This window comes from Solanum stenotomum, chromosome 4 (assembly GCF_019186545.1).
Source record: "Solanum stenotomum isolate F172 chromosome 4, ASM1918654v1, whole genome shotgun sequence".
NCBI lineage: Eukaryota > Viridiplantae > Streptophyta > Magnoliopsida > Solanales > Solanaceae > Solanum > Solanum stenotomum.
In genome coordinates, this window is record NC_064285.1 from 3,011,896 (window position 1) to 3,035,470 (window position 23,575).

The 23,575-nt window shown below is 33.3% G+C and overlaps 3 protein-coding genes across 3 annotated transcripts; all 3 read left to right on the top strand.

Annotated features, from left to right (window-relative positions):
• The first annotated feature begins 5,751 nt into the window (after positions 1-5,751).
• On the top strand, positions 5,752-14,121 carry LOC125862729 (uncharacterized). Its single transcript, XM_049542860.1, has 2 exons — positions 5,752-5,993; positions 10,790-14,121. Exon 2 carries the CDS (start codon positions 10,906-10,908, stop codon positions 13,918-13,920), a length of 3,015 nt encoding a protein of 1,004 aa, XP_049398817.1. The 5' UTR covers positions 5,752-5,993; positions 10,790-10,905; the 3' UTR covers positions 13,921-14,121.
• Positions 14,122-15,159: 1,038 nt separating this feature from the next.
• LOC125862740 (tubulin beta chain-like) lies at positions 15,160-17,653 on the top strand. The gene is made up of 3 exons (XM_049542876.1): positions 15,160-15,574; positions 16,436-16,705; positions 16,959-17,653. Exons 1-3 carry the CDS (start codon positions 15,169-15,171, stop codon positions 17,636-17,638), a joined length of 1,356 nt encoding a protein of 451 aa, XP_049398833.1. The 5' UTR covers positions 15,160-15,168; the 3' UTR covers positions 17,639-17,653.
• A 4,413-nt stretch (positions 17,654-22,066) lies between these two features.
• LOC125862744 (cypmaclein-like) lies at positions 22,067-23,575 on the top strand. The gene is made up of 3 exons (XM_049542880.1): positions 22,067-22,224; positions 22,337-22,391; positions 23,379-23,575. The coding sequence occupies exons 1-3, from the start codon at positions 22,120-22,122 to the stop codon at positions 23,558-23,560; spliced, it is 342 nt and encodes a 113-aa protein (XP_049398837.1). The 5' UTR covers positions 22,067-22,119; the 3' UTR covers positions 23,561-23,575.

A 23,575-nucleotide genomic window follows, 5' to 3' on the forward strand; every position in this document is an offset into this window, starting at 1 on the left:
AAATTTATAAAATGATTCGAATTATATTAAATTTATGAATATATTAGTCCAAATAAATATTATGGATTAATATAATTGAGTTAATTAGTTAAATCCAATAAATATGAATTTAATTAAACCAGCTCCATGAAGCCTATATGTCATGTCACTTAAATTTGATTACCGAAGGGAGTCCTCTTCTAAACACAACTCCTATATTTTAAAACTATAAATAGGGGTCCTCAAGCTAGAGAAAGTGTGGATCAAAAGCCGCAAATTTCTCTACAAGCTACAAGTTTAAGAATTCGAGAATTCAAGTGTTCAAGTTCAAGAATGATCAAGATCAAGATCACCGAATTCAAGATCAAGCTCGAATTCCTTGAATTCAACTAGAAGTCAAGATCAAGATTGAACGTCATGTTCCCGTCGTTATAGAAAATCCAACAGGAAAAGAATTGGGGCCGAAAAACTTTTTGGTAGTAACTTGAGAATTCCTAGCCTAGTCCAGGTTTGGACAAAATTGGTAATGAATGAGAGATCTAATTATGAATTTGATCACACGAGTAGATAGCTAAGACGTTAAGAAATCCGTACGACTTTACGAAATTAAATTTGGGCGAATAGAACTTTCGAAACTGATCTTAGCGTGAACGGGTAGTTTTTTAGTGTCATGGGTTGAAGGTGTGTTGTGGAATGGGGGTTTGAAACTCAACTTTCAACTCTCTATCTCCGTGTAAGCCGCTGTTGCAGGATTATTCCTGCCAGGGCGGGGATGTAGTGGCAGGATCGGGGCCGCCATAGCGGGTCAGTCGCGACTTAAGTCGGAAATAAATCTCAAAAACGTTATTTTCTGCAAGTTTCATTCTTGAGAGCTATGAGTCAACCTCAGGAGATTTCTTGACAGTTTTCCACTATTTTTTGTGCTAAAGGTAAGGATTTTACTCCCCTAATCCGTTTTTCGATCCGTAGAACTTAGAATCTTGATTATATATTGTTGGGGGAGGAATTTTGAACCGAATTGGATGGTGGGGAAAAACCCTAGCTGCACCTTAGGATCATGGGTTGGTCTTGGGCTAATTGAATTTGTTATAATCCGGGTAAATTAGACCTTAATTATTGATCTTCGCATTGAATTGATTATTTGTAGATCTAGAACAAACGGAAAGAATCTGGAAAGGAAAGAATCAAGCATCTTAGGAGGATTCAAGCTTGGTTTCAAGGCAGGTGATGACTTGATTTCATGTTTATGTGATGTATATTAGTATTTGTTTCATTGTAATGCATGTATGTATGTGAATGTTGCACTATTGATCACACCTAATGCAAATGAGTATGAATTAATGTTTGTAAGCCATGAATCAACACTTGATGGTATGATTTTGAGAATGTACATTGTGATTGTGATTGTGGCATGTTGAATGAGGCAGGTGTCACGTTCCAACACACTAACTGGAATCAGATGTCACGTACCGACATACATATTGGAACGGGTGTCACGTTCCGACATACTAACTTGGATCAGGTGTCACGATCCGGCACACTAACAATTTGGGTATGGGTTCCATGAGAGGACCATTAACTTGTCATATATGCATATTATTGAAATTGTGAAATGGTACATTGCTCCTTAAATGATAACTGATATTGTATATGTTTGGTATAGGCGTGTTTACTATGTTGTGACTGCTTGATATGTTTCACTTACTGGAATAGCCGCGTAATCCTACAATTACATTGTGGTTGTGTACTGATACTGCACTTGTTTTTTTTTGTTGAGTACAGGGCATCTTCAGGCGGCTACTGACAGACCTCATCTAGGAGATCAGTGATAAAATCGAATTCAAGGGTGAGCCAGTTCTTCCAGGCTGCCATGAGTTCTCCTTTTGCTTAATCCATTTTATTATGACTTAGATTAGTACTTTAGATGTTCAGTTATTTTAGCTTTCGGGGTTGTACCCCTTTTTCTTTAGACTTATGTTTTTATTAGAGTTTTATAACACTGACTTTCAGTTCTAGGGAATATTTTCGCAATGTTTTGATAGTTGTTTGTTAAATTCACGGAGTTGATGGGAACTCCTTATTTTGTTTCCGCATTTAAACTTGCTTCCGTATCTTTAAATGCATAGTTTTTGGTTAAGTTGTTTAGTTTGAGTTGTAGTAATGGTTCTCCCATCGGAGGGTTAGTGTGGGTGCCAATCACGACGGCCTGAGTCGTGACAAAGATAAAGTTCAAGTCAAGATCAAAATAAAGTTCAAGTCAAGATCAAGTTCAAGATCAAAATAAAGTTCAAGTCAAGATCAAGTTGAAGATCAAATTAAAGAAAAATCAAGATCAAGATCAAGCTAAAGTTAAAGTCCAAGTTCATCAAATATTCAAGAACAAGCTCCAAAGGCCCTTGAATCCAAGATTAAAGTCCAAGAACAAGAACAAAATTCAAGAACAAACTCAAGAGCTCTTGAATTATATTCGAAAAGGCCAATTCAGAGGAATCATAGAGATTGTAACACTTGCACTTTAAATCAATAAAACGATTGTTGCATAATTTTCCGTTCTTGATTATTATTTTCTCGACGCGAATTTTATTGTCTACACAATAACCTGAAACATTACTTACAAAACTTGTTTTTCTGTTTTTCTTTTTTNGGCTAATTTAGAGGAATCATAGAGATTGTAACACTCACACTTTAAATCAATAAAACGATTGTTGCATAATTTTCCATTTTTGATTATTATTTTCTCCACGCGAATTTTATTGTCTACACAATAACCTGGAAACATTACTTACAAAACTTGTTTTCCTGTTTTTTTTTTTTACCCTCCCCTAGGAGCTCCTACCCTTTTGCTCCCTTGGTGACTCGAACTCACAACCTTTGAGTTGGAATGGAGGGGTGCTTACCATCCGAGCAACTCTCTCTCATCTTATTTTTCTGTTTAATTAAGTAAGTTATGTTTTTTATTTTTAAAGAATTTTTTTTCATATTTCTTGATCAATCGAATATGAAAAAATCGGAGAACACATTTTTAATACAATCAACTATCAAGCTCACAGTAAGTGTCCTTCCCAATAAAGATGGCAATAATATTTTATGCAAGTCTTTGATAGACAAATGGGCATTTCAATATTTTAAACTTGGACCCCACATATGACTAATTAAACCTTATTATAATTCAAATTCTTTTAATTATTTAGGTTTTGATCGCATCAAGTTTTTGTGGAGACATAATATTAAATAATATTAAAATCCTCTACACTTAAGAAGTTTTTTTTGTACAACTCTAAAGCCGTTGATTCGAGTGATCAAGGTTCTATTATTTTTTCAATTTTAATTTATTTATATTATTTTAACTTGATACAAATTTAAAAAAAATAAAAAAATAAGAATAAAATCTTAAATTAAAGATAGACAAATCTTTTTATGGATACAACATTAGTTGGTTAATTGTGTGGTTTGTATAATAACAACCCTAAAGTCGTCAGTTTGAGTGATCAAGGTTTCTATTATTTTCTCTATTTTAATTTATTTATATTATTTTAACTTGATACAAATTTTAAAAAATAAAAAAAATAAGAATAAAATCTTATAATCTCAAATTAAAAATAACTAAATCTTTTTATGAATACAACATTAGTCGGTTAATTATGTGGTTTGTTTATTATATAATATATAATGATTTCATTTCCCACCGTTAAAAGTACTAGATTTTGCTAAGACATAAGTACTATCTACCATTAAAAAATAATAATACTATAGTACTTTTTTTTAGATTATTAATTGATTCATTAATTATACGTGCACACAACTGGTATTTTTTGTGCCATTAACAGAAGCACTATAATTGTGGGCGTATCCCACAACACAAAGTACATATATTATAATGAAAAAGTTAAGTTATATATATATATAGTTACATACTCAAATTATTTATAAGATAATTACATATAATTTTTTATATTATAGCAATAAATCTTAAATGCATGGTATATTAGTTGATAAAATAAATGAATTTACATATTATTGAATCGTATTAAAATTATAATATAATGTATTTTTTTACATGATTTTTATATTAATATATTAAGCACTAGTCCATAAAGGATGGCAAAGTATGACTTATGTTTTGTCCACTAGTTATAAATGTAGACAAAAAGTATCATTATTATTTTGACTATATGTATTTCGAAAATAATTTTTTTATTTTTACAAAATAAGAATAAAATTGTATTCATGTATTCCTTCTTAGAATCTCCTTATGAAATTAATCGAATATATTATTGTTGTTTGTTAGAGATTATATAAAAGACATTTTTATTGTTTTGATTATTTGGTATCTTTTTCTCTAACAAGTATCATCAATTTGACTAATTATTGACAATTTATGCTAAATTGACTTTCTTTTTCATTAAGTTTAGGTAAACCACATGAAAGTACCATCATTAACAATTTTTTCTTCCATCTAAATGCTCAAGGTATACATATTATAGACTTATAGACAAGGTTCACTTAGTTTAACTACCAAAAAGATAAATATAAGTTCCATAATTTTAATAGTTATAAATTAAAATTAAGGATACCAAAAACCTGTAATGAAATAAAAATGTATGAAACTTTAGAATTTTTTCAATAAATAATATAAGTGTTAATACAATGATCAGCTCCTTAAATTTTTCAATAAATATCATGTGGATGTTTTAATTTTGATTTGTTCTAATCGAGCAAATGAACACATGATAAATGTTTTTATTTGACTCTTTCAATTCAAATTCTGGAAAAAATGCTTGCACGTAATCTCAATTGTCTATTACATAGATAAATTAATCATTTAAAATATGTCATCTCGCTTAATTATACACATCATCCCCAATTGAAACTTGTCTGAGGTTTGATGACTTGTTGAAACTAATTCGTAAAATTAAAGAAGGTAACATATTTTAAGTGATTAACTTATCTACACAATCGTCATTTGAACAAGAAAATCCAAATCAACTCATCAATTTACAATATATAAAATCATTTTATCATCAGATACTCAATTAGAGAAAAACCATAATTCAAATGTCTAAATAAAATTTTGCTAACAAGTTTAAAAGGATATCAATATATGAAGCTAATAAGATAGTACATTATAATCTTGCATAACTAGTTCATTTCTCACAAAAACACTTCATTATATATTCAGATATTCAATCAGAGATAAATCACAATTTGTGTATCTAAATAAAATTTACGAACAAATCAAAAAAGCTATCAATATATTAAGCCATTATATTCCGGATTCGCGCCGGTCAGAGCCTCATTTAGGAGGTAGCGCTTCATATTAAGAATTCTTTTATATCTAAAGCTTGAACCCAAAATCTTTAATTAAGAAAGTAGCAACATCATCCACTGCATGTGACAACTTTTCTAACTTACTATACCAATATGTTACTCCTTGTGTCCCAATTTATGTGACACATTTTATTTTTCGAGAGTCAAACAATTTAAGTTTGATTCGGAAATTTGCTCATCACATCTTCAATTTTTTGAAACGAAATATATATATATATATATATATTTGTAAACTACATAAAAAGTATTATAATTCACAATAATTAACAATAAAAGATATATGAAAAAAATTTCGATAAAAAATAGTCTTGTTTGAATCTTGAAACTCGAAATGTGTTACATAAATTGAAACGATGGGAGTAATATGTTAGTAGTATTATATTTTAAAAAAAAAGAAGAAGAAAGATAAATAAAGAGAGAGAAAAAGAGGGTACACTTAAAAATAGAAACAAAAAAAAGAAAAGGACAGCTGAAGAAGAAAGGTTAGTCCTTTCTTGTTTTCTGTGTTCTTACGAGAGACAAACCAGGGATTTTTGAAAAAAATTCAGAGAAATAGTGAACCAGAAGCTAAAATTACTGATACCCAATTTGTGGAATTCGAAATCTACAGCGCAAACGAAGCAAAAAAATTGAGCTTTTGAAGTTTCAAATTGGAGACAAAGTTAGGGTTTTTTTGCTGTATTCAGGTAAAGTTTATTGCTTTTTGAAGTTTTTTTAATTAATGCAATTATTTTGGAGTATTGGGTTAATTGGGTTAATCTTGATTGCATCTATTGTGTAATTTTGATTTTTTTTTGTTGTGTAAAGGTATGATTTTTAGGCATTTTTAGGCTTATGGTAAATGAATTCTTATCTGGTTTTTGTTTGTTGGTTGGTTTATTTTGAGGTTTGGGGGATTTGTTTTTGTATCTTGTTTGGCTCAGCTTGGCCTGTTTTAGGGTTTAGGTTTGTTTTCTAGAATTGAAGTGGTTAAAATAGAGGGAAATGGATAGTGAAGATTTATATTGTTTAGCTGAGTGATTTTGATTGAAGTGTTGTTATTGTTTGTGTTAGCTTTTTCTCTGTTTTTGGAAATAATACTAATTTTGTGATTGCTGTTGAGTTATATAGTTGTCCGACCCCCGTGGATTGTGTAAGGCTTCCAATGGGCTTATAAAGGTCTTGAGCTATTCTGCTCCTTTGCTGAAGGTTTTGGGTTGGATGCTCAACATTCTTTTACAATTGCCAAGCTATTCAAAATTGTAAATTGGTCTATCTTTAATTTGCATAACTATCTAGTGGTAAGAACACGTCACATGATGTGTGGGTTAGACGCACATCACAGGTTCGATTCTTTCCACAAACAAAAGCCTAGTGTTTAAATGGAAAAAGGTAGAGGGGTGGAGCCATTACCTTTGAAGTGTGCGCCACTGGCCCGTGAAAATTTCTCGGCTATCAAACAAAAAAATAGTAAAGTGAAAGTTATATGAACAGGGCTAGTTGATCTTATGAACTTTTCGACAAGGCTCAAAACGCGGAAGGATGTGAGAGAGAAAAGGAAGAAGGAATACCATTTACCTATCCTATATTTGCCTGTTCTTCTTTGCAGACTTAACTAGCCTAAAAGTAGCGGGGAGAATAGTAGCATTTTGAACCTAGCAGCAGGAGGTTCAAATTTGCTTCTATGCATTTTTAGCAATCTTAAGTTTGTCAAGAAGCTGAAGATCTGGCTTCCCTGACGGATACCTACATGTTAGTCCTGAATTTAGATGTTAAGTTAACTCCTACAGACATTTCTCTAGCAAAGACCGAATTTCTGAACCTATTGGCAGTGGAGAAAATGTATTCAAATGTTGGGCAGTATGGGGATACTTTTGCACTCAGGGTGCTCTACTGCGATTCTTTCCGTTGCTTGAATTGATTGTTACAATCACAAAGAAAAAATTGTCAACTATTGATAATAAGTGCCAAAAGTATTAAGGGCGTTCCATCCCACATAAACATATGATAATAAACTTTATTTATGGATTGAATCTCTTTTGTGACAACCACAATTTGGTGTAGGTCCTTTTATTTTTGGTATATACGGTTTGTACATGGGGTTTCCCCAAATGTCAATAAAATTATTTATCTTACAAAAAAAATTAACTTAAATATTTTTCTTCATTTCATTGTCTTCTGTCTTGTCTTCCAAACTATACAAGGAAAGAGGAAGATAATGAAATGGAGACAAGGCCTAAATAAATATAACGCTAACTGCCATCCTATCCATCATATTAGTTGAGTCGATCCGATTCAGTCTTATCAATAGATAGCACAAATCCTATTTTAATGGAACTTGATGAGTCGATCTATGTACACATATTTCTTTTACTATTATATCGGGAGTCTTACTCATGATGATGTCAGGTAGGGTGTCATAGAAAGATGTCTGAGGTAGTGGCGGTAAGTTTGAAGGTGCTCCAACCCAGCAAGTAATAAAAAAGATATCCCAATTCAGAACTTGGAATACATAAGCTTGGCTGGATATTTCAGGGTATTTTAGTCATAAAAATCCGTAATTTTGTTTCCCTTATCCAGATTATAGGAAAAGATCCATTTTCCATGCTAGGTTCAACCAAAAAAAAAGGAAAAAGGAAAAAGTGATCCTACTTGTCATGCTCACTATGTTTTGCTAAACTAAGTCAGGACAAGAGTTATTAGAGCATTAATCATACAAAAGTTTGGTTTCTTCAATTATCTGGGACTGGAGTTATTAGCAGTGTTATCAAAGGCGAAAAGTTCTAATGTCCACTGGGGCTTTAAGTGCAAAGTGTAAATAAAGTATGAGCTTTAATGAAAAAAGGTGCAAAGGGAGAAAAAAATACAAATATATATATTTAGTCCAAGACTAATAAATTATAAACATGAATAACAAATATATGAGCAAAGAAATTGAATTTTTTTTTATGATAGAGTGAAATATCAATGGCTTAGTGTCACCTCTTCAGCAGAGGCTCATTGACAAGGAAAAGTATGTCTTAGAACCTTGATGACGCACTGAAGCATACATAAAGCATGGTGAAGCGCTCAACACGTTTTGAGCCTCGCTTTAGGGCTTAAGTGCGCCTTTGACAACACTGGTGATTAGAGCATGAGCCAATGCAATTTTTTTTAAAAGGCATGAGCCAATTCAAAAATTTAACTATTCACATAATCTCTTCAATGCTGTTAAATATTCAACTTTTTTTTTTATTTTGATAACCGAGAAATCCGTCTGTGACCTGTCCTTTGGACCAATCACAGTCTTCTAAACTTGGTGGATAATGGGCCCGCCCCTCTACCCTTCTCCACTTAAATACCGGGTTCGCTTTGCATGGTGTGGGGCTTGAACCTGCGACCTAAGCCACAAATCCTCCACCTTTTCCCACTTGAGCTAGGCCTTGGGGGCTAAATATTCTACCTTTTTTATAAATACATTCTGATTCTATTGTTGGAAAGTATGCATAGACCAATTTTCTTGAGAAAAATCAAATAATATGAAAAGTAGAACTATCTCCATATATAGAGCAATTCTATTATATATATTATATAGAAAGGTAATAATGAGGGACAGATCTAGAGTTTCATACACTGGTTCAGGTGAACACAATAACTTTTGTTCAGAACCTTCAGTAAGTATCTATAAATAATGGATTATGAATCCCGTTATTATTGAATATTATCTTGAGGTTATTACATATACCCATAAAATTTAAATTTTGAATCCATCTCCAATAGTAATAACATTAATGTTAAATAATTTAAACTGACTAGAGTCAATTTTCGTTCAACTTTACAAGGAGGAGAAATCGTAATAAATGAAAAGGGTAAGAATATTGTATTGGGAGTTGGAGTAGCACAATGTATGTCACGTACTAAAACTAAAGTTTTCTTTGGCATATATTAATGAATGTGTCGTTTTCCTCTTAGTTTTATTGTGTTAGTTCATGTTTCTCTTAGACTTGTATAGCATATGCCAAAATTAACTTGTTACATATGTGGGAATTAGTAACGAATCACAAAAAGAAATATTGTCATGCTGGTTGCTTACAATATAATAATAGAGTATCAAGTGGGCGGATGCAATACTTAAGTTGAGGGTCTTTCAGAAACAACCTCTCTACCTATATGAGGTTGGGATAAGGTTTGGCGTACACCTCACCCTCCTGGGGTCCTATTTGGTATTTCGCTGGGTCTGTTTTTGTTGTATATATATATATAGAAAAGCCAATTCTTGTTAACACTGTCAAAAAAAAAAAACTTACCAAGGTGATAATGGTTTTAGTTGATGATCACATATCATTGGTCTATAGTTTTTGAAGAAATATCTTTTCCAATGTGTCAGAGTGTGTGGCCATCTCATCTGGAAGTGTAAATTATCAGAGAGACCACACTTAATTATTGAATTATGCTATGTCTCAGCATGCTTATTTACACGTGAGCCTTGTTCTTTTTTCATGGGTCAAATACGTGGAAATAATTTTTTTGCTTTTTTGTGTGGTGGTGAAATTTGAACCCCGAACATACCTGCTCCTATAACATGTGAAAAGAATGGACGTTGGGCCTTACTTAATTCCAAAAGGTAGCTCAGGAGGAGGTGAGGGTTGCTTCAAACCATATAAAGAGGATCCTCACCTCTCCTTGTTTTGTTGTATAGCGAGGCCTGGGCATTGAGGGAATGAGTTGTCACTTTGTATGGTCTTGGGTAACTATCACTTTATGATATCGTTTTTTTTTGGTTGAGTCAGGCACAAGGTTCATGTAATTGATACGATGTTAATTGTTGGGAATAAAATGAAATAGTCGGATTTACTATTTACAACAGTGTCTTATCTGTTTGGTGATGCAGGAGCTCTTGAGGCATAATTAGTGTTGCCACCTTGTAGGACTATTGCAGTGTTATCAAAAGCAAAGAGTGCAAAAAAAACTCTAAGCTGCTTTGGGGTTTTAAGCGCAGAACACAAATAAAGCGTTGACTTTAATGGAAAACGGTGCAATTGGGGAAAAAATTTGAATTATGTATGTGTAGTCCAAGATTAATAAGCATTAGCTTGCATAACAAATATTTGGACAAAGAAATTGAAAAAGAATAATGATAAACAAAAATATCAATTGTTTGGTATCACATCTTCAGGATTACTCTCATTGGCAAGGAAAAGTATGTCTTAGAGCCTTAATGGCAACATTGAAGCGCCCATAAAGCAAGGCTAAGTGTTCAACATGTTTTGTGACTCGCTTTAGGGCTTAAACGTGCCTTTGTGAACATTCGACCATTCATGCCTTCTGTTTGCTTTATTTGAATGTTTTTTTGTTTAATAAAGGCAAAATTGATGCAACGTTAAGAATTAACATTCCTTTGTATCTCCCAATGATGTTTAAACAACTAGTCAGCTCTCGAGTAGAAGGTCCTATTAACAAATCTTCGTGTCTATTAGATCTATTGAACTAATATTTTGGATCAATTTTCAATGTTTTTTTGCAGGTGGAGGTTGCTGGATATTCCTTTTCTTTATCTTTTTCAGACATCATGCAAAGGGTAGATGTTACAAGCATCACTTTACATCTTGGAAGTCCTGATTTGTGAGTTACTTTTACATTATGAAACTCGAGGACTTCTTTACCTTGACTGAGATGAGTAATGGGCTCACTACTCCTTCTCGAGTCCAGGAGCTAGTCTCCATAATGCAGAAGGAAAGAGAGTGTGATGTCAAGAATGCTGGTGAAACAACAAAGCAGTGGTCTGCTGTTGCAAGCACGATAGCTGCAACTGAGAATAAAGAGTGTCTTGAACTCTTTATCCAGCTAGATGGACTCAGCTTTATTCAGAGTTGGTTACGGGATGCTCTAAGATTTGGAAATGAGACAGGTGAGTACTTTGTAGATGAATCAATTAGTCATTTGATTGATCTTTTACTGCGAGCTGTTGAAAGGCTGCATGTAGATGATGAGAAGTCTGTATCTTCTGGAATCTGGCTGACTGTGAAGAGCCTCCTTGGGCACAATAATTCTAAGGTGCAAGAGAGGGCTAAAACATTATTTGATAGTTGGAATAAAGGGAAAGACGACTGTATGGTTTCAGTGGGTATTGAAAAAGTACAAGCATCTATTGATGATAAAACAAGAGATACTGCGAATCTTGTTGGGGAAAATGGGCTGTCTGAACCGTCGTCTGTGGAAGGAGGTTCTGGAGAAGAAACGACCAAGGAACATGTTGGCAATAGTAAGATACTGTCTTCAAGGTCTGATATCCATCAATCTAGGGTTGGAGATACCGCAACATCCGACCAAAATTTAGAGCATACACACATGAAGGATGCGTTTCCAGGCTCTTCTTTGTCAAATTCGGTTACTGAAGGTCACAAGGTTGAACACCCGACACATCAGGCAGAGTGTGCCACCAATGTTATTGATACGTCAAATACGTGCACTTCTATAGTATTGAGACCTGGTCCTGCTGATGAACAGACAGATGTTCCTGTTTCAGATTCAATTAATCACTTAAGTCACATTAAAGAAGTCGGAAGTTCTGAGAAATTCAACTCCGCAGTGTCTAAATCATTGGAAGACAGAACTATTTCTTTAGTTACTGATATCAGAGAAGCTTTGGATGCTATTGCTGGATCAGATTTACAAAAACAAACTGATGTCTACAATGAAAAGAGTTGTAGCGGAAATTCTACTTTTGGTGATGTCTCAGTGGCTGTTCCCAAGGGAAAGACACCGGTGGATGATAGCAGACCTGAAAATCATGGCAGCAGCAAGATAGTGCTTGAAGCTACAGAAAACAGAAAGTGCAACAATGACATATTGCAGGACTCCGACAAGCATAATCTGGAACATCCCGTAGATTCTGTTGTTGGTCAGGCTGACAAACACACTAGCGACAACAGTGAGGACAAACACACTAGTGACAACAGTGAGGATGATATGGAAAATGAAAGTGAATTTCAAGAAGCAGGAAAGGGAGGTAGAGACCATAGTGTGTTTGGCAAGAAAAGTGATATTGATTTTGACTATGGCATCATGGATCCTTTAGAATTAGCTAGACAAGTTGCAATAGAAGTGGAGAGGGAAGTTCAGAGTTGCAGTTCTTCTGAAAAAATAGAGGAGAGTAAAGTTCATGAGCCTGGTAGCCCAGATTCTAGTAGTGCAAAACAACGCCAAAAAAGGTTCGAGTGCTCTAACAAGGAAGTATCAAGAGGAATGGCTCCTTCGACTGAAGCTTCACTTGCAAACTCAGAAGCTAGACCAATCAATGGAACTGTGAAGGTGGAATCTTCTCAGGTTGTTGATGCCACTTTGGATCTTGAAACCAACGTTGACAAAGTTCTGTGCACTTTTGATCTGAATCTAGAGGTTTGTTCAGATGATATAGATAGCCCAGGAAATCCAATCTCCAGTTCTGTCTCTGTTGTTTCTGCTTCAAGGGCTGCAGCTGCCTCTGGAGTACCTGCTACTCCCTTACAGTTTGAAGGAACTCTTGGATGGAAAGGATCTGCTGCAACAAGTGCTTTTCGGCCTGCATCACCTCGCCGGATTCCTGGAGGTGAGAAGGCTGTTTCCTCTGGCGGGAATGCCAGCAGCTCAAAGCAAATGCAATGTTTCCATGATATTGATCTGAATGTATCTGAAGGTGGAGAAGATAGGGTTGCAGACCTTTTTCCTGAAAAGAAAGTTTCACTATCATCTGCTCTTCCTCTAGGGAAATCTTCTCGTGAAGCCAGTCCAAGAAAATCGGAAATGTTAGAGTGGGATCTTAACTGTGCAAGTGAGGAGGGTGAGGCACCATCTGATTGGCGGATGGAGGGATCACTCTTGTCTCTGAGGAATGGTCATCCGAGCCAGTCACCTTCATCATCATCATCATCAAAGCAGCCTTCATTAAGGAACTTTGATCTAAATGACCAGTCATCTTTTCTCAATGATTTCTCAAATCTGAGCAACTTCAAGAAACCACCTCAGAATTCTAATGCATCTGGTGGAATAAAATCAGGTGATACTGTTGTGTCCATCATGGGCGTGAAGGTAGAAGTCAACCGTAAAGATTATGCTGCTCAGTCTTTTCCTTTTCCAAATGGTAGGGTAGCGGAAAACACTGTTGAGCATAATGTTGCAAGAGGTGGAGGAGTTTTAGGAATGGGATCTCCATTTCAATATACCCCTCTTCCTGCTTTTGGTTACAGTGGCATTGCTCCAGTTCCTCCCATGGCTTTCTCCTCACCAATGTATGGACCCAGTGGTCATATTCCTTACATGGTGGATTCCAGGGGGGCTCCTGTTGTACCTCAAATTGGCGGATCTGCTTCAGCAATACCACCATCTTTCTCCCAACAATCATTCGTTTTAAACATGGGAAGTGCACCTGTTCCCAACGGAGTTTGGCCATCACGAAGTGGTCTGGATCTCGACACTGGCTTAGTACTTGATCGTGGAAATAAAGACACCGGAGGTCTGAGGCAGCTTTTTGATCAAGGACAAGCTAGAACGATGGATGAACACTTCAGGATGAACATGCAACCCTCAACCAGTTTGAGTATCGGTGGGAAACGCAAAGAACCAGATGGTGGCTGGGAACCTTCCCCTTTCAAACATCATCCACCACCATGGAAGTAAACTTCAATTTGTTATCCCAGTCGTTAAATCATTTACTGGCCAGTGTCTTGTAGCAGTAGGTAAATTAAAGGTAGAAGGAGGGGGTCTATATTGATTTAAACTGGGAGGGAGGCACTATATAGTTGAATAAAGACATAATTTCTGAATGTAATATGATTCTTGACATTACTTTAAGAATAGGTGCAAAAGTTTACTTGTTCAGCATGTTTCTAACTTGTTTATTCTGGGCCTTCTGGTCACATTTCTTATGTATTTGCTACTAAGCAAGCTTACATGTAACTGTAATTCTCATTTACACCAAAAGAAATTTAGAAGAATGTCTCTCTTTCATCTGTATTCATTTTCAAAGATACTCGGGGCTCGGAATCCAGACATGTGGTCAAGAGAGAAGCAGCCTCATAGATATCTGTTTAGACGTACCTTTTTAGTTTTTTTTTTTTTTTTTAAAGAAAATAGACATCAATTTTTAAACAAAATTTATATCCATCATCAGTTACTATTTAAAATTTAAAACTATTTGAAAAAACACCACCACATAAGCATAATAATAATGTTAATAAGATGAATAAACAAATTAAGAGCTAAAATTACTTTTGCTTCAAATGTTGGATGAGACATAGTAACGTGTATGTGAGAACTATAGATCAAGAGTTCGAGCCATGCAACAATTATTAATGCTTGTAAGTTGTAGTAGTGTAACTCTGTCATTCATAGAAGGAAAAAAAAAGATAAATATACCCTCAAATTATCGTAAATGGTATGTAAATACCTTCAGTCATACTTTTGAGACATTGGTGTTCCTGTCATCCAAAAACTACAGCATATATGTCCTTTCCTCTAACGGAAGACTAAATAGGGGACATGTGGCGCAATCTTATCCGTTGATTAGATATTTAATAAATGTCACGTCAGTCGATAATATTATGTCACGTGTATGTCTGCTAGTATAAAGGGTGACGGCAGGGGCACCAATGTCCAAAAGTATGACAGAGGGTATTTACATAATTCGGAGGTATATTTATCTTTTTTTTTTCCCTTTATAGAATAACTTATTTCTCAACCAAACGAGCTTTTTGACGGTGGCCACGTGGGCCTTTGTCCCTATCGATCAGTCAAGCGGTTTCAATTCGTCCGCATTTTTGTTCCGTCGCCTCATAACCACTCTTCTCTGTTTTTCATAATATTCTCTTTATTTCTTCGCATTTTCTTTCCATTTCCATTCTAACAAAAGCAAAAAAAAAAGACGAAATGAGAGAAATCTTACACATTCAAGGAGGGCAATGCGGGAACCAAATCGGTTCAAAATTCTGGGAAGTTATATGTGATGAACACGGCATTGATCCAACGGGACGTTACAATGCTGGTAATGCAGGTGCATCTGATCTTCAACTTGAACGGATTAATGTGTATTTCAATGAAGCTACTGCTGGTCGTTTTGTACCTAGAGCTGTTCTTATGGATCTCGAACCCGGTACTATGGATAGTATTAGATCTGGTCCTTCTGGACAAATTTTTCGCCCTGATAATTTTGTTTTTGGACAATCTGGTGCTGGAAATAATTGGGCTAAAGGACATTATACTGAAGGCGCTGAGTTGATTGATTCTGTTCTCGATGTTGTTCGTAAAGAAGCTGAGTATTGTGACTGCATGCAAGGTTTGCAATATTTTTTTTTTTTGCTTCCAAAGTTTAGATATTCAAAAACTATGTGAAAAATGTTGCAATTCTTCTCATATTTGGTAAAATCATGTAGTTTAATATCGAAAAGTGAAATGTGTTTCAGTAAAAGTTTTGATGGATAGATAATGAAATAATTGAAGTGCTTGTAAACTGTTTGATGTTAATCACCTGTGGCGACAATGATAGCTGTAATGCTTATAAATATGGATAGAGTTTGTTCGTATGATGCCTGAATGATTGTATGCAAACGTATAAAATAGAATTTGTCTCTGTTAATGTACATTCATAGATGTATAGTATTTGATAAGATATGTAGTTTAAGAAAATATAAGAAACATTTTGGACAAAACATATGGAAAAGTTGTGGCATAATTATGATCTATAATGCACCTTCATGGTGAGCCACATCCAAAAAAAGAGCTGGAATTATGATAGATGATGCACTTTCCTTCTTTTTTTCTGTAAACAATCTGAATTAACGCTGGAAAGTTGGATTCGATCACCTTGTCTTTTCTACTGTCGAAATTAATCAAGGATCTTACTGCCTAGTGTCTTTTCTCAAAATTTATAGTACAAAATTTGAATGTTATATCGAAAAAACCGTACAATGATCCATGATTTTCTGGAGATATGAACGCCTAAGATTTGTAGAACGAGAATCTCTCACATCGACCACACTTTGATTTTTTTATCCATTTTTGGAGTTCCCACAAATGCTTTAGTCTTTTCTGAGTCTTTGAACATATATGAATTTTAGAAGGATTGTATTTATCTACATTTTAAATTGGGCCTCTGTTTATTTTATTTACAATCTTCGTATTTTGTTTTATGAGCCAGGATTTCAGGTTTGTCACTCACTTGGAGGAGGGACTGGTTCCGGCATGGGAACTCTCTTAATTTCAAAGATAAGGGAAGAGTATCCAGACCGAATGATGCTCACCTTCTCTGTTTTTCCATCTCCGAAGGTTTCAGACACTGTTGTCGAACCATACAATGCTACACTTTCTGTGCACCAATTAGTAGAGAACGCTGATGAATGTATGGTCCTCGACAATGAAGCCCTCTACGACATCTGTTTTAGGACTCTAAAACTCACTAATCCAACTTGTAAGTTCCTCTCTTTGATATTAACTTATATGATCTTACTCTTTTCATTTGAGAACGTTCCAAATGTGTCGCATCATTCCTAAAATAACGGAGTATTATTACATTTAGCCTTCTAGCTCGAACTCTATTATAAAAAGGGCAACAAAATGGAATTTATTAATTCTAAATCCTGATGTAAAATCATCGAGTTTAGTTAAGCAACGTTATATAAATTGATAGTTTGATACGAATGGAGTATCCTTTTTGTTTGCAGTTGGTGACCTAAATCATTTGATATCTGCAACAATGAGTGGTGTTACATGTTGTCTGCGATTTCCCGGTCAGCTGAACTCAGACTTGAGAAAATTGGCTGTGAATCTAATCCCTTTCCCACGTCTTCATTTCTTCATGGTGGGATTCGCACCACTGACATCTCGTGGATCACAGCAATACAGTTCCCTCACAGTTCCAGAGCTTACACAACAAATGTGGGATGCTAAGAATATGATGTGTGCAGCTGACCCTCGTCATGGGCGTTACTTAACAGCATCTGCTATGTTTAGGGGAAAAATGAGCACTAAAGAAGTAGATGAACAAATGATCAATGTCCAAAATAAGAACTCGTTGTACTTTGTTGAGTGGATCCCTAACAATGTGAAGTCTAGTGTGTGTGACATTCCACCAACTGGGCTTAAAATGGCATCCACATTTATTGGCAATTCGACATCCATTCAAGAAATGTTTAGGAGAGTGAGTGAGCAGTTCACGGCCATGTATAGGCGAAAGGCGTTTTTGCATTGGTATACTGGGGAAGGAATGGATGAAATGGAATTTACTGAAGCTGAGAGTAATATGAATGATTTGGTTGCAGAATATCAACAGTACCAAGATGCTACTGCTGAGGTTGAGGAAGATTTTGATGATGGCGTTGACGAGCATTACGAAGGTCAATGACTTTTCAAATTTTTGTATTACTACTCAGAGGCGGAGCTAGAATTAAGAGTTTGGGGGTTCACTGATAGGGGTTCATAGGTTAATATACATATATATTTAACTAGTTTTCTAGTACAAATACAGGGTCTACGGAAAAGTTACTGGGTTCGACCGAACCCATGAACCCCATACTACATCTTCATTTATTTTCTGTTTCTGGATTTGTTATTGCTTATGTTTTTTTTTTTTTAGCTTTTTTATTGTACTTTGGATGAACTCTCTGTGTTATTTGTTCTTTTGTGAATGAAAAAAAAAATACAATAAATGATTTAAAACGAATTACACCAAATCTAATTATCTATTAAACCAGATGATCTCTTAGTTTCAATTCTTTTCACCCTCCTTTTTCTCCTTGCTTCTGAATATTGGGCCTTTCTTTCAGCAATATTAGGCATACCAATTATTGGGCCTGTATAGCTCACAAAGCCCAATCCATTAGTAGATGAGAATATGGGCTGTGCTTGTGGAAGTTGGCCCATTACTATTGGGCTTGTATGGTTCATAGAGCCCAATTGTGGCAGTTGGCCCATTGGGTACTGTAACATATGGTTGGTCTCTAGTTCTTGTCCGTTTAAGTTTGCCATTACCTGTAATTAGCAAGTAATAAATCCGATTTAGTAACGTCATAATAAAATTGTATTTGATTATACTTTTTATAAGAAAAATAATTTAAAATAATGTTCATGTTTGAGTGTAATTAAATATAACTTTAAAAGTGAAAAGCGAGATGAAAAACAAGTTATAAGTTGTTTACTAAATTTGAAATTCAACTTCAAGATGAATTAGATTTTTCATGGTCAAACACTGATTTCAAATAAAAAGTGAAAAATTTGGAGGATTTCATTAGTTACCTTTTCTCTCATTGCTTTTAACTCAACATTGTAAGCATTTTGCTTGTTATTATAACTTTGTACTATCTCCACCTCCTGTACAATTACGGCAAAGAAAAAGAAGTTTTAGACAAAAGAATTAGGAGGGAGTAAACACATGACCAAAATAAAGAAGAAGAAAAAGAGTAGATTGATGAACTAAGCATCACGTATTAGTAGAGTTTGGGAAAGGGATGCAGTCTGAGGGGTGTGATGAGACACAATTTATCGTAATACAATAATTAGTGATTGTTTTCACTGCTTAAACATGTGATTTATAAGTCACATGGAGATAATAAAAGAGAGGATAAAAAAGAGTAATCCAATGAACTAAGCATTCCGTGTTAGTAGGATTTGAAGAAAGACCGCACCTCCAAGATTGTGTTTAATGCAAAATATTAATGACTATTTTCACTGCTCAAACTTGTACTCCCAAAAAACAAGATAATTTTAAATAATTCACAAACTCACTCACCCGTCTTAGGGATTCTCTACATCGAGTCAACTTCTGTATATTACGCATCAACTTTTCTCTTATCTGCAAAGGCAAGAATTCAAACAAAAATTGTATATTCTTTGTTCTAATTTATTTAATATCGTAATTCGTAAGTTTGAATGTTAAAGTTTTAAATACGAAAATTATAAGTTTTTATCGAATAAAATTTACATATATGAAAAATATATAAATTATAGTATATAGGAATTGAAATATCTAGTAAAGTTATTAAACGTATTTTGTATTGTACGAATAAAATCACTCAACTTAGAGGTTTTATTTTTCAAAATCACTCAACTAAATTCATCATTTAAATTACTCAACTCAAAATCTTTGTATCAATAAAATCACTCAACTCTATTTATCATTAAAAAAAATTAACATGACAAATCGTAACTTTATTAATCTAACATATTTTAATTGGCTTAAATTTAGCCCATGAATCTGGTGAAGTTTGTTACATCTCAGACGTAAGTTTAAGGGATAAGGGTCTGAAAAATATCCCAACTTTGGTCGGATTTGCTGTTGCGATACTAAACTTTCATAAGGACCTATTACCTCCCTAGACTATCTAATACCGTATTTTTTACCCCCCGAACTATTTAATAGTGTATTTTAAAGGTATATATGTGTCCACGTGGACACATTACTATTTATAATTTTGCATTATTTTTTATGTCCACGTGGGCAAATATATATGTTTAAAATACAATATTAAATAGTCTAGGGAGATAATAGGTCTTCATGAAAGTTTAGTATCGCGATAACAAATCCGACCAAAGTTGGAGTATTTTTCAAACTCTTATCCCTAAGTTTAATAATAAGTTTTCATATTAAGTCTTAAGTTGAGTGATTTTATTGATACAAAATAAAGTTTAGTGATTTTGTTAGAAAAATTCTCAAAATTGAATAATCTTTTGAGTCCTTTTATTCATTGTCATGTTAGTTTTATTAATACTAACTTTAGTTGAGTACTTTTGAAAGATAAAAGCCTTAAATTGAGTGATTTTACTGATACAAAACAAAGTTCAATGAATTTAATCGAATAAACTCTCACAGTTTAATTACCTTTTGAAATACTAAATCCACGTAAATTAGGATGAAATTGTCTTGCTTATCAAAATTGAAAGGATGCCATGCCAAGTAAATTAAGACGATAATAATAAACATATAAACGAAATTGAGCATAAACAAAGAATTGAAAAGTGTAAAATTCATAATTTTCAGTACCTTTCTTTCAGATTCTTCAATTTGGTCTTTTAGATCCAGCAAAATATTGGACACGTTGATTTCATCTTCATTGAATGAAGCACATTGTATAATCCTACTTTGAATCATTTTTTTTTCGAAGTCTGTTTTTTTTTAAAAAAAATAACTAATCAAAGATATTTAAATATAAAAAAAAATGATTTATTTTTTAGCTTTCCTTCTCTAATTCGAATTGGAGAACTTAGGAGGCCGGGGAGGTTTTGTTTTTTTTTGTTTTTTTTGATAATCGAGAAATTCGTCTTTGATCCGCCCTTTTGGACCAATCACAGCCTTCTAAACTCGGTGATTAATAGTATATATTTTATTAATAAAAAATGATAAGAAGTATTAATTTTGTTTTTGTCAAATATTATTTAATTTTCTGAAAAAGAGACGTAACGAAACTACTTAGTTTTATTGTCATGAAACTTTTTCTTGGGAATAAAAGTTGTGTCAATTTGATACAAAATTTATATTACTTTATTTAAGAAAACAATAAGATTAGTCAAGCTAATATTACTCTATTGGTTCCTTTTTAGTTGTTACGGCTTCTTTTTCTTTTTAGAATTAAACGATAAAAGTTTGATTAATATTTTGTAATGTATTTTTTATCATATTCATATACAAAAAAATTGCAATTTATATTTTTTTTTGTATAGTTTTTGAGTATCTAAGTTTTTAGTTTAAAATATCAAATTAATGTAATCAAATTTAATTTCAAAAATTTATCAAATTAACTTTCAAAAAATAAAATATGATAAGTAAAAAGAAACGGAAGGAGTATATCAAATTCCCATAATGTGTTCCATCTTTTATTTGTCGGGAGTTAGGAGTTGAGACGACGAAGTTTTAATTAACTTCAATCAAGACACGACTTTCATAACAAACTATTCTTAACATCTATTCTTTTCGTTTCATATTAGTTAACATAATTTCTTTCTAATAAATAAATGTAATTTAAGAATAAGATTAGTCAAGCTAATTTTATTTCAAGAATAGTTAATATTAAAGCAAAATGGAGTAAAAATAATTAATTTTACCTTAAGTTTATAAAATGGAAAGTAAATTGAGATAAATATTTTTAATAATCTTGATAATTAATATGAAACGAAGGGAGTGCAACAATCGAAAAAGAGGAGACGATCGGAGCAGGCTAATTAAACTAGTCTTTGATCATAAATTTTGGACTAAATTTTAAAAAATTATCTTTAAATATCTATTGACCATAAAATTTGATCAGATTTAAAAAATCTTATCTACAAATATTTTCAAGTTTTCAAAAACTGGCTCACACCAATTTTAGAATTTTAAAACTTCCGCTCACAAAATTTTAAAATATTTTCAAATAAAATACATATCCAAACATACTTCAAAAATGTAAATTTCAAGTTTCAAGAGGAGCTTAAGATTACTAAATTACGAGAATTTCTTTTAAAAAATAATTCTTTAAAATTGTTCTAGCAGATTCTTAAGAAAATACACGAATATTGGATAAACTTTATATATAGTAGATAGATATATTACAGCCACTTTTGTCTTTTTCCCCATTTTGTCTGTTGATGTGGCCGAATTCTAAATTTAATTGTAATTTTATTAATTTAAAATTGTATTAAAATGCTCATTTTTAGTCATGAATAAAAGTTATATAGATTAATTACTTACTTGCACGTCAAATAATACTTAATTTTAATTTCCAAGCTGTTTACAGCTGTTACTCACTTTAATTTTCTCTCTTTTCAAGTCTATTTATATGAAAATCATGAATGATAACTTTATTTTATAATCTTTAAAAACTATAGTGTAAAAGTTTATTTCAAGAAGTGTTAGCCATGGCCATCTCCAAATTTCTTCTTGTTACTATGGTTTTGATTTCTCTATTTGTTTTTTGTCTTGTGGAAGCTGATGATGATGATGGTGACGGTGACAATCAAGTGGTATCTTTTTTAAATTTGAGTATTTAATTTATTATCAGAATTATATAAAAATTAGCTATGAAATTCATCGTGTTATAACACGTAGCTAAATAAGATTTGATGATTAATTTAGGTGTACACGGCTGGACCAGAGGGTGCTAACAACCCTACTTACATCCCTACATCAGGTAATTAATTAATCATATATATTATAAACCCTCAACTTTTATTTATAATTTGAAAGTGTGATATATAACCTATAGTCCATTATTCAATTTTCATATTTGTATCAAATGAGATTGAAATTAACTGCTAATTTTAACAAGCATCCTCTCTAAGCTAGGATTAATTTTCCTTGTGGAATCGGGGAGCAACTGTAAAATTATTTTATTTTGTGTCCTGAAAGCAATCACTAATATCTGTATTAGAATCAATTATATACATGACACTTTTGAAATGCCTGGTAGAGATGTTTTGTGCAATGCATAGAACTTGAATTTTTCAAAAAAAAAACATATAGTAGTAATTTTCTACTAATTTTGAACTCATGGTCACACAAGAAAGTAATAGATGCACAAATATTTCCACAAACTTAGCTTGCTAACATTTGACCATACATTTTGAATTAGAATTTGAAGATTTATTTTCAAATATCTGTTTGATATCTTAAATTTGATCAGAATTTGAAAATCTAATCTTTAAATATTTTCAAGTTTTCAAACCAGATTTTAGGAGAAATTTCACTCCATCCGCAAAATTACAAAGTCAAAATACATATCCAAACATAACTTCAAGTTTCAAAATTAATCACAACTTCAAAAATTCACATTTTCAAATTTCACTATTAGGAATACTGCGTTAAGAGCTTGTGGGGAACACTTATGCCCTAATTTTCATCTCATATATTGATATCTCAAACTGTTATTTTATTCAACCCCCCCGCCCCTTTTGTTACTTTTCTCGAAAATCATTTGACTAAACATAGATAAGCATAAGTTAGCCTAAGTCTGAACCATAGTCCCCGGGGGATCGATCCTAACCTGAAAGTTGGGTTCTTTATTTGACAACGATCGCTTATACTTCTTTCGGGAGATGTAATTTGGCATATCAAATTTTGTAAATTTTTTACCAACGAGAACTTAAAATCCTAAATCCGTCCTCGTAAATTTTTGCAGAATGTGGGACAGCATGTGAGGCAAGATGTAGTCTAGCTTCAAGGCATAAAATGTGTTTGAGAGCATGTGGGACTTGCTGCACTCGTTGTAACTGTGTGCCTCCTGGCACCTCTGGGAACCAAGATCTTTGCCCTTGTTATCGTGACATGCTCACTCATTATGGCAAGCATAAGTGTCCCTAAATATATATATATATA